Source organism: Oncorhynchus mykiss, chromosome 27 (assembly GCF_013265735.2).
Source record: "Oncorhynchus mykiss isolate Arlee chromosome 27, USDA_OmykA_1.1, whole genome shotgun sequence".
Taxonomy (NCBI): Eukaryota; Metazoa; Chordata; class Actinopteri; order Salmoniformes; family Salmonidae; genus Oncorhynchus; species Oncorhynchus mykiss.
The window spans coordinates 4,662,339-4,675,306 of record NC_048591.1 but is presented as its reverse complement, the minus strand read 5'-3'; the positions used below and the strand labels follow the sequence as shown (position 1 = coordinate 4,675,306).

Sequence of the window (12,968 nt, the reverse complement as noted above, 5' to 3'; positions counted from 1 at the left end):
CGATCCTTCTCGTCTCTCCTCTTCAGATGAAGAGGAGGACAACCGTGACATTTGGTGCCTTTTGGAGAAGTGTAATTTGGCCTGTGTGCAACAGGGAGTAGCAATTGAATGCAAGCTTTACAAAAACATTTGACATTTCAAAACATTTCTTGCCTGTCAATCTGTGGGTAATAGGGTTGACGTGTTATGCCCGACCCGCTCAGTTTTCAACCACAAAATGCCCCAAAACAGTAGAACCAGCGCACCTGCTTTTACACTATGATTACACGCATGTTTAATGTTTCTTTAAGAAATATATTTTAGAAGGAATGGTTTCACCATATTAAAACAAGAGTTCAGTTCACATAACAGGGTTGACTTTAAAAGTAGGGACAAATGTAAACGAATCATTAACCACATGAACTAAATAATAATCTTCAGAAATTACTGTCAAAGAAACACTAACAATAACTTGCCATTTACAATGATGGCTAAAACTTCGAGACATTTTGGGATTAAGTGGGTTAAAACTTCCTAGAAGTGACACAGGGTTGACACAGAGTTTTCAAAATGCTGAATTCTGCCTCTTTAGCAAAGAAAAAAAACGGATTTATTGAATTCTCCGCGTGTTAAAGGGAACTTAATGTAATACTGTATAACAGGCGTTTAAAATGAAATATTAGTGCACAATTTCTATTTCTACTTAAAATAGGTACGCAAAAAGCACTATTTTCGTGGACCAACACATTGGTGTCCCGTCAGCCTTTCCTTATCTATATTTTCCACAAGGTTTTTGTATGTCTTTGCTAACCAAAAGCAACATATGTACCTGTTCATTCATCATGAAAAAAAATGTCACTATGGCAAATACCCTTATGGTAAATGGAATAATCATTCATAATCATTCATAATGAGTGTCACGTTCTGACCTTAGTTCTGTTATTATATCTTTGTTTTAGTATGGTCAGGGCGTGAGTTGGGTGGGCAGTCTGTTTGTTTTTCTATGTTGGTTTTTGAGTTCGGCAAAGTATAGTTCTCAATCAGAGGCAGCTGCCAATTTTTGTCCCTGATTGAGAATCATACTTAGGTAGCCTGGGTTTCACTTTTGGGTTGTGGGTGTTTGTCTTCCGTGTCAGTGTTTGTCGCCACACGGGACTGTTTCGTTGATGCACGTTATTTTGTTTTGTTCCAGTGTTCTGTTGTTTTTTATTAAACATTATGGACACTTACCACGCCGCGTTTTGGTCCTCCGATCCTTCTCGTTACTCCTCCTCAGAAGAGGAGGACGAGATCCATTACAATGAGCAATAAAACAACACGGCAATTGAGCCACATTTATTTTCTCCATAAGACTTTTCTTGGTCTCTCTTGTTCTTTTCTTTCAATTAAATATGTGGGAAAAAAGCGGTCTGATGTTGTCCCTCTCCTTGGGTGTAGATAATGTGCTGAGATGAGACTCACTCAGAAATCTTCAGAGATGCATCAGCTGGATTGGTGTTGACTTGATTCGGTGAGTTCTGTCTTGAGCAGAATATAGACAATTTAGCATGATATATTGAAATGGCAAGAAAATATTTAACATTCAAGGCCCGTCAGTATCATATTTCGGTATACTTGCAATGCAAAGAACAACTCTAGATACAGTGCCTTGCGAAAGTATTCGGCCCCCTTGAACTTTGCGACCTTTTGCCACATTTCAGGCTTCAAACATAAAGATATAAAACTGTATTTTTTTGTGAAGAATCAACAACAAGTGGGACACAATCATGAAGTGGAACGACATTTACTGGATATTTCAAACTTTTTTAACAAATCAAAAACTGAAAAATTGGGCGTGCAAAATTATTCAGCCCCCTTAAGTTAATACTTTGTAGCGCCACCTTTTGCTGCGATTACAGCTGTAAGTCGCTTGGGGTATGTCTCCATCAGTTTTGCACATCGAGAGACTGACATTTTTTCCCATTCCTCCTTGCAAAACAGCTCGAGTTCAGTGAGGTTGGATGGAGAGCATTTGTGAACAGCAGTTTTCAGTTCTTTCCACAGATTCTCGATTGGATTCAGGTCTGGACTTTGACTTGGCCATTCTAACACCTGGATATGTTTATTTTTGAACCATTCCATTGTAGATTTTGCTTTATGTTTTGGATCATTGTCTTGTTGGAAGACAAATCTCCGTCCCAGTCTCAAGTCTTTTGCAGACTCCATCAGGTTTTCTTCCAGAATGGTCCTGTATTTGGCTCCATCCATCTTCCCATCAATTTGAACCATCTTCCCTGTCCCTGCTGAAGAAAAGCAGGCCCAAACCATGATGCTGCCACCACCATGTTTGACAGTGGGGATGGTGTGTTCAGCTGTGTTGCTTTTACGCCAAACATAACGTTTTGCATTGTTGCCAAAAAGTTCAATTTTGGTTTCATCTGACCAGAGCACCTTCTTCCACATGTTTGGTGTGTCTCCCAGGTGGCTTGTGGCAAACTTTAAACACCACTTTTTATGGATATCTTTAAGAAATGGCTTTCTTCTTGCCACTCTTCCATAAAAGGCCAGATTTGTGCAATATACGACTGATTGTTGTCCTATGGACAGAGTCTCCCACCTCAGCTGTAGATCTCTGCAGTTCATCCAGAGTGATCATGGGCCTCTTGGCTGCATCTCTGATCAGTCTTCTCCTTGTATGAGCTGAAAGTTTAGAGGGACGGCCAGGTCTTGGTAGATTTGCAGTGGTCTGATACTCCTCCCATTTCAATATTATCGCTTGCACAGTGCTCCTTGGGATGTTTAAAGCTTGGGAAATCTTTTTGTATCCAAATCCGGCTTTAAACTTCTTCACAATAGTATCTCGGACCTGCCTGGTGTGTTCCTTGTTCTTCATGATGTTCTTCATGATGCTTTTGACGGACCTCTGAGACTATCACAGTGCAGGTGCATTTATACGGAGACTTGATTACACACAGGTGGATTGTATTTATCATCATTAGTCATTTAGGTCAACATTGGATCATTCAGAGATCCTCACTGAACTTCTGGAGAGAGTTTGCTGCACTGAAAGTAAAGGGGCTGAATAATTTTGCACGCCCAATTTTTAAGTTTTTGATTTGTTAAAAAAGTTTGAAATATCCAATAAATGTCGTTCCACTTCATGATTGTGTCCCACTTGTTGTTGATTCTTCACAAAAAAATACAGTTTTATATCTTTATATTTGAAGCCTGAAATGTGGCAAAAGGTCGCAAAGTTCAAGGGGGCCGAATACTTTCGCAAGGCACTGTATATTACATACTCATATTATTATTTGATTGATTTAGCCTGCTCAAGAGCTTAAACGATTTAAGCTATTAACACAAAACCAACTTCCAAATGTCCAGACTGCCCCAAGTTGGATTGCTTGAGATAATATTTTTGATAGCATTTATACTTTTTGAACTACAACAATATTTAAATGAGCATCCAATGCATTTTAATGGCAAAAAAGTCCCATAGACTTGAATGGTAAAACAATTATAAAAATCTAGACCTGTCTCCTACACCGTTTATGCTCTCAACACCAAACCAATGTTGAGATGTTCAGACTGGCCCAACTTAGATTGCTTGCCAAAGATATTCGACACTATGTAACTTTTGGAACTATAACCTTTAAACTTTGCATAAATTTGAATGAGAACCAGAGGAATACATTGGTTGATATTCACAATGGTTCAGCTCCTATGTTATTTAGTTACAAAACCAACTTTAAAACGTTCAGGCTATCCTAACTTCAAATTATCTAAAATCTTTATTAACTATAAGTACATAAATTGGCATACATTAGCATAAAATTACTCACCAACATAAACTCCTGAACCGTTCAAGCTAGACACCAAACCAACTCTCATGTTCAGGCTATCCTAACCTAAAATTCTTAAAAACATTGATCAACTATGACTATACAAATTAGCATAAGAGCACACCAACAGTAACTCTTGAACCATTCAAGCTAGAGGTACCAATTCAACTTTTACATGTTTAAGCTATCCTATACAATACATTTATCAATCAGCCAAATAATCTCTTTATTTTTTTTTACCTAACACTTACTTTTTTCCCCTTCAACTATAAATCAGTCACTGCCACTACTATTACTTATTTCAAAACCACAAATACTTTAAAAAAAGCACAACCACATTTTCTTCAGGAAATGTACTTTTCTAGTTTGATACAGTATGACTATTTATAAAGAAAGTTTACATTGAATGCATGATTGTTGGAGAATCTGTCCTCTAGCCTGGCACACCACTCCAGGCCACTCTCTAAAGAGAAAATGACATAAGTTAACATCAAAGTACAGTTTCATTCTGTCTGTCCATTCATTATTGGTATAATATATACAAAAATATAGCTACCTTCTCGTTCTTTGAGAAGAGCGGGGAAGTAAAATGCCGCAAACGTGGGGATGACCTCTCGAACCAACCCCTCCAAGATACTGCCAAACCCACGTGGAAGCCGAAGGTGAGTGTTTGAGAAAGGCACACATCTTCCTTGGTCAAACACAGGTCTGCTAACGCGTTACTGGAATTTGGACAGATAAAGAATATCTGCGTTACTTGCTTTGATATTACTTTGAAAATGTATTTATTTGGTCAACTTCATCCCGGTAAATACTAACTAATGTTGTGAGATTAACGTTCGCTAACGTTCTGCAGTGTAAGAATGGATGCAACGCTAGCAGGAGGCTGCTGCATGGAGAAATAAAGATATCTTTGAACGTGAAGTTACCTTTAGCTAATGTTTTTGGCCTCGGAAAATGTTTGTTTTGTATCAGCAATAGTTATTGGGGCGGCAGGGTAGCCTAGTGGTTAGAGAGTTGGACTAGGAACCGGAAGGTTGCAAGGCAGTCATTGAAAATAAGAATTTGTTCTTAACTGACTTGCCTGGTTAAATAAAGGTAATTTTTTTTTTTTAAATGCCAGAGTGTTGATGCTTGTTGCTAGGAAACAAGGCTCTAACTACGGCAACTAAAGAGGTTCAAACTGAGTGAGTGAGATACCAAATGACACATGAAACCACATCATGACACAAAAGAAAGACTTTATTAGATGATATTCACAGTTAATTGTTTTCTAAAGTTATAGAAACAACTTGCTACAATTAAAAACATGCAAACAAAACAGCCAAGGATTAATAATACGAGTACAGCGACGGTCATTTCTCACTTGCTCTCTCTTATTCCCTCTTTTACCATCTCCGTCCCCACTGGTTAAGAGTAGGTGATGACAGCGTACTCAGAATTTGTGCTCATCTTCCTGGAGACCTCTCGGGGCTGGACATGCAGTCTATCAGCTGAGCGGGAGGCCTGCAGGGTGGACCTAGCTTCAGGGCCTGCCTCTTCTCTCCACCTCTGCAGAGGGGGGACATGAAACACACAGGATTCCATTTCAGGTGAGATTCAAATAAAGTCTCAACCTGTGACTGGGGCTGCATTAGCCAATAATAGCCATTACACAACCTCCACTGACATATTATGTTGAATATGGTGAATGTCAGTAATATGGTCACATATGGCGACGTATGGTGGTGTTGATGTAAAATAATGTGGTGTTGTAGAAGTTCTAATAATATTAATAATAATAATAATAATAATAATAGATGATACATTTTATTTGTAGAGCGCTTTCCATTTCACACAGAACTCACAAAGCAATAGTTTCCAATCCTCACCTCTCTATGGTCCCCCGGTGCCAGGTAGGAGATCTGTGTGAGTTCAGGTGTGCTGGCCCCTCGCATAGTAATCATTATGTCAGCATAAGGAACCTCATGATCACTCTGGCAATCTGGGTCAAAACAGGAAATGCAATGTTTTGTACAGTAGATTTTCTTAGTATACACCCAGTTTAGCAACTCAAATGAATGGTACATTCCATTGTCTTACCAGCTGGAGTTATTCTCAGTGCCACCCTCTCACAATTAGTTAAGCATGCACCTATAAGATAAGTAAGTATCTTATATTATATTAAGTCATCTATTAGAATTAGGACATTGTGTGAACTGGTTGTTTCAGAAATTTCGTAATATTAAACAAACATTTACCTGTTGTCGACCTTCCAACACTAGATCCTTCTCTTGATGTTGTGCTGATAAAAGACCAATCAACAAATTCCACATAGGAAGTCCACATAATAATTGCCAATGAAAAGTGTGTTAAAATGCCTTAGCAAACATGCCACATTGCATGAAAAAAAACATACCCTGTACAGATAACAGCAGGTTTTCCTGAAATACACAAGAAATCGCATTAATTAAATATACTGTAATTATTAATTAATAACAACTTTGGAAAATAGGAATCATATTTTACAACATTCAGATTCAGAAACTGGGCGTCCATAATTGAATTTACAACGTGTATACGCACCTTTGCAATATCGATTGCGGCTCATACATAAGTAGACAGCCACAGCTGCCAACACAGCAGCCACAATAACTGTCACTGTTGCCAACACTTTGACAACTGTGAATTCCTCTGTATTGAAGACAGCACAGAGACTAAATTATTATTGAATCTCAGTTTGCAACTCATTCGTCATTGCCTCAAACAGGGGGTCACTTTTGTTGTTTGCAATACATTTAAACATGTTTCACAATGCATTTTTAAGGAGTAGAATAGCAGCATTTTGTATCACCATTATCTATTATTGAGTCTTCGTGGTTACTCAACGCTGTCACCGATACATCTAAAACACAGAAAATAGTAGACATCAGGATCAAGTAAGCTAGTGAAATTGGATGGTTTTATAATATTTTGTGCCTATGTCATTCAACAGCCTCAGAGCAATTAAATTAGACTATTACAGAAAATGAGATTTAGGTTGCGTCTCATTTGGCACCCTATTCCCTATATAGTGAACTTCTTTTGACTTTTGATAAAGTCTCAGTAACAGATTCTCCAGTGAGACTTACCAGTAGTGACCGTTGTGGCCGGGGCACTATGTCGACCTGGCAAAAGAAAAGACAATATAATTTAAAACAATTATCCAGTAATTACCGATGTATAAATGTATTAACGTTTTAACAGGATTAAGATAATTCATTTGAACACAATTTGTTTTTAGAGGTAAAATGCACATGCTGTAAGAACTACAGTGTACAGTAGGTCATTTCAACCAGTTTTTGCCTACCTTGTGCCTGCAGTGATACCAAAACCTCTATCTTGCGTGAGAAATGTTTGCTTTCGTGATCTTCAGAAAAGCAGGTATAGTTGTACCGAAAATCTTCTGTGGACAGATGTGGAAAATACAATGGTAGTCTGCAGAGGTCACCATTCTTTGTGACATTTTTTGTTTCTCTTGGACTAGGACAATGAGGACAGTCTGAGACTTTGACCCAGTGGCCACGCACAAATCCAGATGAGCAGTTGTAGGTGCAGTTCAATACTAGAGGTTCTCCAACTACTGCATAGATGACTTCATGCTGTTTCTCCGGGTCGATACAGGTTACTGAATCTGTAATGAAAAAGGCATAAATTGAGGCAACGATTCTTCAGTCAGTAGGCCTTGGATATAAATATATAGCTTGAGGACATTTGATTATCATCAAGTAAAAAGTAGAGGAATTTATTTTACCTTGGTTTCCCAAAAGAAGCAGCAATGGCAAATGGGCAAAGATTAGCATCCTGTCCAAATTTGTCCAGATCCCCTATGTTTCAACTATATGATAGGTTAGCGCTCAGAATTTGCTTGATTAAAAAATACACTTATGTCACAGTGGGTTGTGCCATCATATTGCAGTATGCACCAGGTAGAAGGTACAGGAAGTGGTGTTCAACAGGATGCCTGATAAAAGTGTTCTTAACTTTCCATTCAAACATCTGCTTTTGTAGATTTGGGTAATGGAAAGATCCATAGGAAACATGAAACAAGATGACATTTTAATATGCATACTGAAATACAATTGCATTCGTGTAGTGTTTTAGAGTATACCCATGTTTTTTTATTTATTTTAATGGTAATTTGTTGCTAGAGATCTTTTACAACTTTTTCTTTGAGTAAAGTACTTATTAATGTAATGTTAATGTATACATTCCACATTATATCCAATTACAGTTTTGTTTGGATACTTTATGTACTGTATGTAGCTGTCAACACAGATATTTAAATGTAAAGTACATGTACAAAATGGTTAAATATCTAAAGTATTTTTGTGAGCTTTAATACCACCTAAAACATGACAAAACTAGACCATTTAAAAAAATCATTAATGTACCCTTGTAGTACTGTGACTTAACAATGTCTACTTCTTGATACTAACAAACAATAGTAGGCTTTGTGTTAACTCCTGCATTGCACAACTGCAGCTATAGATTTGCACAGCAATTCACCCTCTGCTGAGGAGTGAGAGACAAACAGGAAACATCCTACATTCATTTACCACAAGAAAAAGAAGAATGCTTCATGTAACAAAATGTTGAATAATTATTTTTTGTCAGTCTAACGTTGTTGTCTTCTGACTTAATGTTTGGTACTTTGCACATATTGTAAGTTATACAGGATACTGTAAACCTATGAGTGGTATTTAGAGTTGTTCTGTTGTACGCAAACTCAACTCAAATCACCTATCAAAGGTACACCAGCATTATATCAGAAAGCTCAAACTGAAGCCTACCGTATTTTAACAGTGTTTTATTGAGTGTGTCGGGGACAAAATACAAAAAACTCTAGACACACTACATTTGCTGCAGCATTAGGCTGATAGTAACACTCAAATGTCTATTTAAATTTTCAGCCCACAACTGAATCGATCCTTTCATTTAAGTGGTGCTGTGTAGGTTGTATTTTGGCTGTCTGTTTGTTTGTGCTGTTAGAAAGTAGGGATAGTGAAAACAAGGCTTTTTTTCGAAGTGCCAAAACAAATGACACATTGTGCCCAAGTCGCCCGGCTTGGTGCATCAACTATTGATAAACCTCTTGCAGTTTTGGCACTGCATTTGTTCCAAAGCATGGCGAGGAAGAGGGTGATTGCATGTCTGAGTCTGACCTGCATTAATAAACAGTCATTCATTACCCACTTTTTCACCTCCCCTTTACACTTAAGCTGTGGTTCATTTTTTAGGAACGTCCTGGGCGTGTAGGTTACCGGGGTGTCACGGATGACGTTCCACACTGTGACAGGTGTTGCATAATATCAGAAATAAAACCTGTGCATACAGAACTTAATTTGATTGGTTATTGGCATCAGCTTTCTGGAAACGGCTTTTTAGTTTTCATATACTGTCATCAGGAATCCTTGATTCCCTCCTCAAAGAAGAAACAGTCCAGATCGAAAAAGAGGCCTTGACTGGCATAGCTTTCTAGATGCATTGCATTCACTTTGGACGTGCAAGGTAACAGGAGAGCACATTGAATACCATTAAATGACTGACCAGGAGGCTTCTTGGAATCAGGTTGCATCATGGTTCACATTTCACTTTCAATGACTGAGGTCTCAGTTTCATCCTTTGGTTCAAACGACCTCATTCCGATTGACTACACTGGGCAAACAGAGATACAGGTTAACGGGACAATGTGGAATTTATTTGACATTTTCTAAGAATGTATAAGTGGTACAGTGTTGGGTCTCTTCTGTTGGGTCTCTCAGCATTATGGATCAATCCTCTACTGAAACAACCTGCCCTTGCTTCAGGTATTTTCTCAAATTGTTTTATATATTGTAGTACTTGACATGTAATACTTGTGTTCACTAAAACGCTCCCTCACTTGACATACATTTATCACTATAATAATACAGTAACATAACTTTGTAAAGAGACAAACGTATGAGGGAATTATGTTTGACCTCTTTTTGTCCCTGACATTCATTCATGTAGGTCTCGTGGAAGTGAATCCTGATCTGGCCCTCAGTGTTGAGCAACACCGTAGCCCATGTCCTGAGGGAACCTACTTTTCAGCAGAACTCTGTGTGGAGTGTCCCTCAGGATATTTGTGAGTACCAGACAATATTTATTCTTTCAGTAACTCAATGTGTCAGCTTCCATTGTACTGTTCTGTTCATAAGACATAAGCAGATACTTAATATTTTAGTGTCAAAAAAGTCAATGAGTTAATTAAATCATTAGAAAATGCTATATGATTTTCGTTATAGCTGTCTTGGAAATGTGTCTGCACCAAGGAGATGCCCGGCAGGACAGTACAACCACTACACAGGAAGAGGTAGCATTGAAGACTGCAAGGTATTATATGAATTTATGCTATTCATCCATCCTATGTAATATGCACTGTACATATACTCATACTATATCTATGATATGTCTCTGTCTGCTGTAGCCCTGTTTGCTAGGATTAGTTAGCACAGAGGACAGAGTAGACTGCAGACTTTGTCCTGCCGGGTTCCGTTGTGATCCAGCCATTGGGACACTAGAACCATGCCCGCCAGGACAGCACTCTCCAGAGGGACTCCTTCAGTGCCTGCCCTGTCCCTTTGGGTCTGTCTGCCCCAATGGATACCCTCAACAGGTATAGGTTGTGGTATTTTGTTTTTCACTGCAATTGAGAATCTAACCATCACTTACAGTATATATGTGTGTGTGTGTTTTCAAAATAGTTTATATATGTTATACATGAAGATATTCATAGGTTGATCAGTGTTATGCAATCTTTAATGCACAAGGATGAGTAGGGTAAAGAGAAATCTGTGATTCTGTTTTCTTACCACTTTAGTGTGGACCTGGAGAGGAGCCCAACCCGAGCCAGACGGAATGCACATACTGCCCAGCAGGATTCTTCTCCACTCTGTGCAGTGCCCAGTGTCATCCGTGTCCAGCAGGCAAGTCACCAAGACTGTCCGTTATGGAAAAATAATTCAGTTATAAGTAGAAGCACAGAGTTTTCCCTGGTCAGTTCAGGAAAAACTCCTGGCCCTGTTCAAAAGTGTATACGGGTGCAATCCTCTGCCTTTCCCTCGATGAAACTGTTTTGTCACAACTTCCACCGAAGTCTGCTCCTCTCTGTTTTCAGGTGGCGTTCGGCGGTCGACGTCACCGGCCTTTCTAGCCATCGCCGCTCCATTTTTCATTTTCCATTTGTTTTGTCTTGTTCCCTGCACACCTGGTTTTCATTCCCCAGTCACACTACATGTATTTATTCCTCTGTTCCCCCTCATGTCTTTGTGTGTGATTGTTTCGTGTTACGTGTCATTTTTGATGCGCTCTTTCTGGTGTGCGTTTATTCCGTGTTTTATATCACGAGGTATGTTTATTTGTTTGTACTTTACTATTGTGACTGTTTGCGCGTTTTTGCACTTTGGCATATTGGATGGAGGTTTCGACGCAGAAGCGCCCGTCTGTTGGTTTCTCCTGCCTAAATAAAGTGTGCGCCTGTTCACAACTCTCTGCTCTCCTGCACCTGACTCCGCTCCCAGTACGCACACCATTGACAGGTTTCAATACAGACACCAGATTAGAGATCCAGTTATTACCTTCTGGGCTAAGTTTTTCAAAAGATTTAATCCAGATGTGGTCCCTCCTTTCTAAATGAAGGGGGAACAAATTCAGATGGGGTGGAACAGGATTCAGACAACACAGGATCACGTTGATCTGGATTTAAAATAAATAAATAAATGGCCCCATATATTTTAGTGGAAGGATTGTACAAAGCCGGATGGAACATTTTATATGAGATCAACTGAAAGTCGTTTCTCACCACTCCAGGGAGCTACTGCCCACAGAAAAGGACCTCCCAACCTTTGGCCTGTCTCCTTGGACAGTGCTCCATGCCTGGCCAAACACAGTGCAGGAGCTGCAATGGGACCTCTCTATGTGGAGGCACTATGGTACCTCGCTGGAGTAGGACAGGGGCACAGCTAGCTCAGCGGTCAAGACAGCCTCCTTCCAACTGCCCTCCTGGGACACACAGGGACAGTGAGGAGGGAGCAGCCTGCATCGTTTGTCCTTTAGGTGACGTCATTAGATTTCCGTAAAATTCTGTAGTAAAATACATCACAGACTCAACTAATAGTCTTTGATTTTTAAATTTTGATTGACAGCTAGCGGTATAAATGTACATCTATAAATTGTATTCCCACAGGTCATTACTGTGTTGGAGGTGTTGCTTTGCCATGCCCAGCAGGAACCTATGGACCCAAAGAGGGCCTACAGAGGGTGTGGGACTGCCCCCCTTGTCCAGCAGGTAATCAGACCATCCTCAGGTCATCTCCACAGTGGGGATTCACTAAAGTTACGATACCAACATAAATAAATAGTCGTTGTACCAGAGGCCGACTTAAAAAAAAAAAAATACAGTTGAAAAATGTATGTTTCCTGCTTCTTGTTTGATCTGCAGATATCTGCAGCGTTTGCGGTTTATGTTATCTTATGTGACGTTATGCCAATGGGATGGTGTGTATAGTGATGTTGTGTGTGCTCTGCTCTGCTATGCTTAGTTATGTCACGTCATCTTATGTTATTTCTATCGGCTGGAATGGATGAGTAATTGTAATAATACTCTTCATCAGGGTTTTACTGTCTGGAAGGCAGCTCACGGAGACCGGGCTCCCTATTCATGTGTCCACAAGGGTATTACTGTGAGGAGGGCACAGAGACACCCCACGGGTCACCTTGCCCTGCTGGCACTGCCGGAGAACAACTGGGCCAGACAAGTAGGACAGCCTGCCGGAGATGTTCAGAGGGACGATTCTGTCCTGCAGGTAAGGCACAGTACAAACACACTGCACTTAGCTACTGGAATGGAACATTAGATACAGCACCAGTCAAAGGTTTGGACACACCTAATCATCCAAGGGAATTGAGTTATTTTGACTATTTTATACATTGTAGAATAACCCTGGTTCGAATCCAGGCTGGATCTCAACCGGCCGTGATTGGGGGTCCCATAGGGCACCGCACAATTGGCCCAGCGTCGTCCAGGTTTGGTCGGTGTAGGCCGTCATTGTAAATAAGAATCTGTTCTTAACTGACTTGCCTGGTTAAATGAATTAATAAAAATAAAAAACTATGAAATAACACATA

The 12,968-nt window shown here is 39.6% G+C and overlaps 1 protein-coding gene and 1 long non-coding RNA gene across 2 annotated transcripts; both read right to left on the bottom strand.

The window, feature by feature from the left end:
- Positions 1 to 1,218: 1,218 nt before the first annotated feature.
- On the bottom strand, positions 1,219 to 4,868 carry LOC110507259. The gene is made up of 4 exons (XR_002471094.2): positions 4,730 to 4,868; positions 4,357 to 4,522; positions 4,202 to 4,263; positions 1,219 to 1,496 (listed from the first exon to the last, which is right to left on the bottom strand). It is a non-coding gene; the product is annotated as an uncharacterized LOC110507259 (long non-coding RNA).
- Positions 4,869 to 5,033: 165 nt separating this feature from the next.
- On the bottom strand, positions 5,034 to 7,770 carry LOC110507258. Its single transcript, XM_021587147.2, has 10 exons — positions 7,573 to 7,770; positions 7,129 to 7,452; positions 6,911 to 6,946; positions 6,634 to 6,684; positions 6,366 to 6,473; positions 6,199 to 6,223; positions 6,041 to 6,084; positions 5,883 to 5,933; positions 5,672 to 5,784; positions 5,034 to 5,351 (listed from the first exon to the last, which is right to left on the bottom strand). Exons 1-10 carry the CDS (start codon positions 7,619 to 7,621, stop codon positions 5,211 to 5,213), a joined length of 942 nt encoding a protein of 313 aa, XP_021442822.2. The 5' UTR covers positions 7,622 to 7,770; the 3' UTR covers positions 5,034 to 5,210.
- Between the last annotated feature and the right edge of the window lie 5,198 nt (positions 7,771 to 12,968).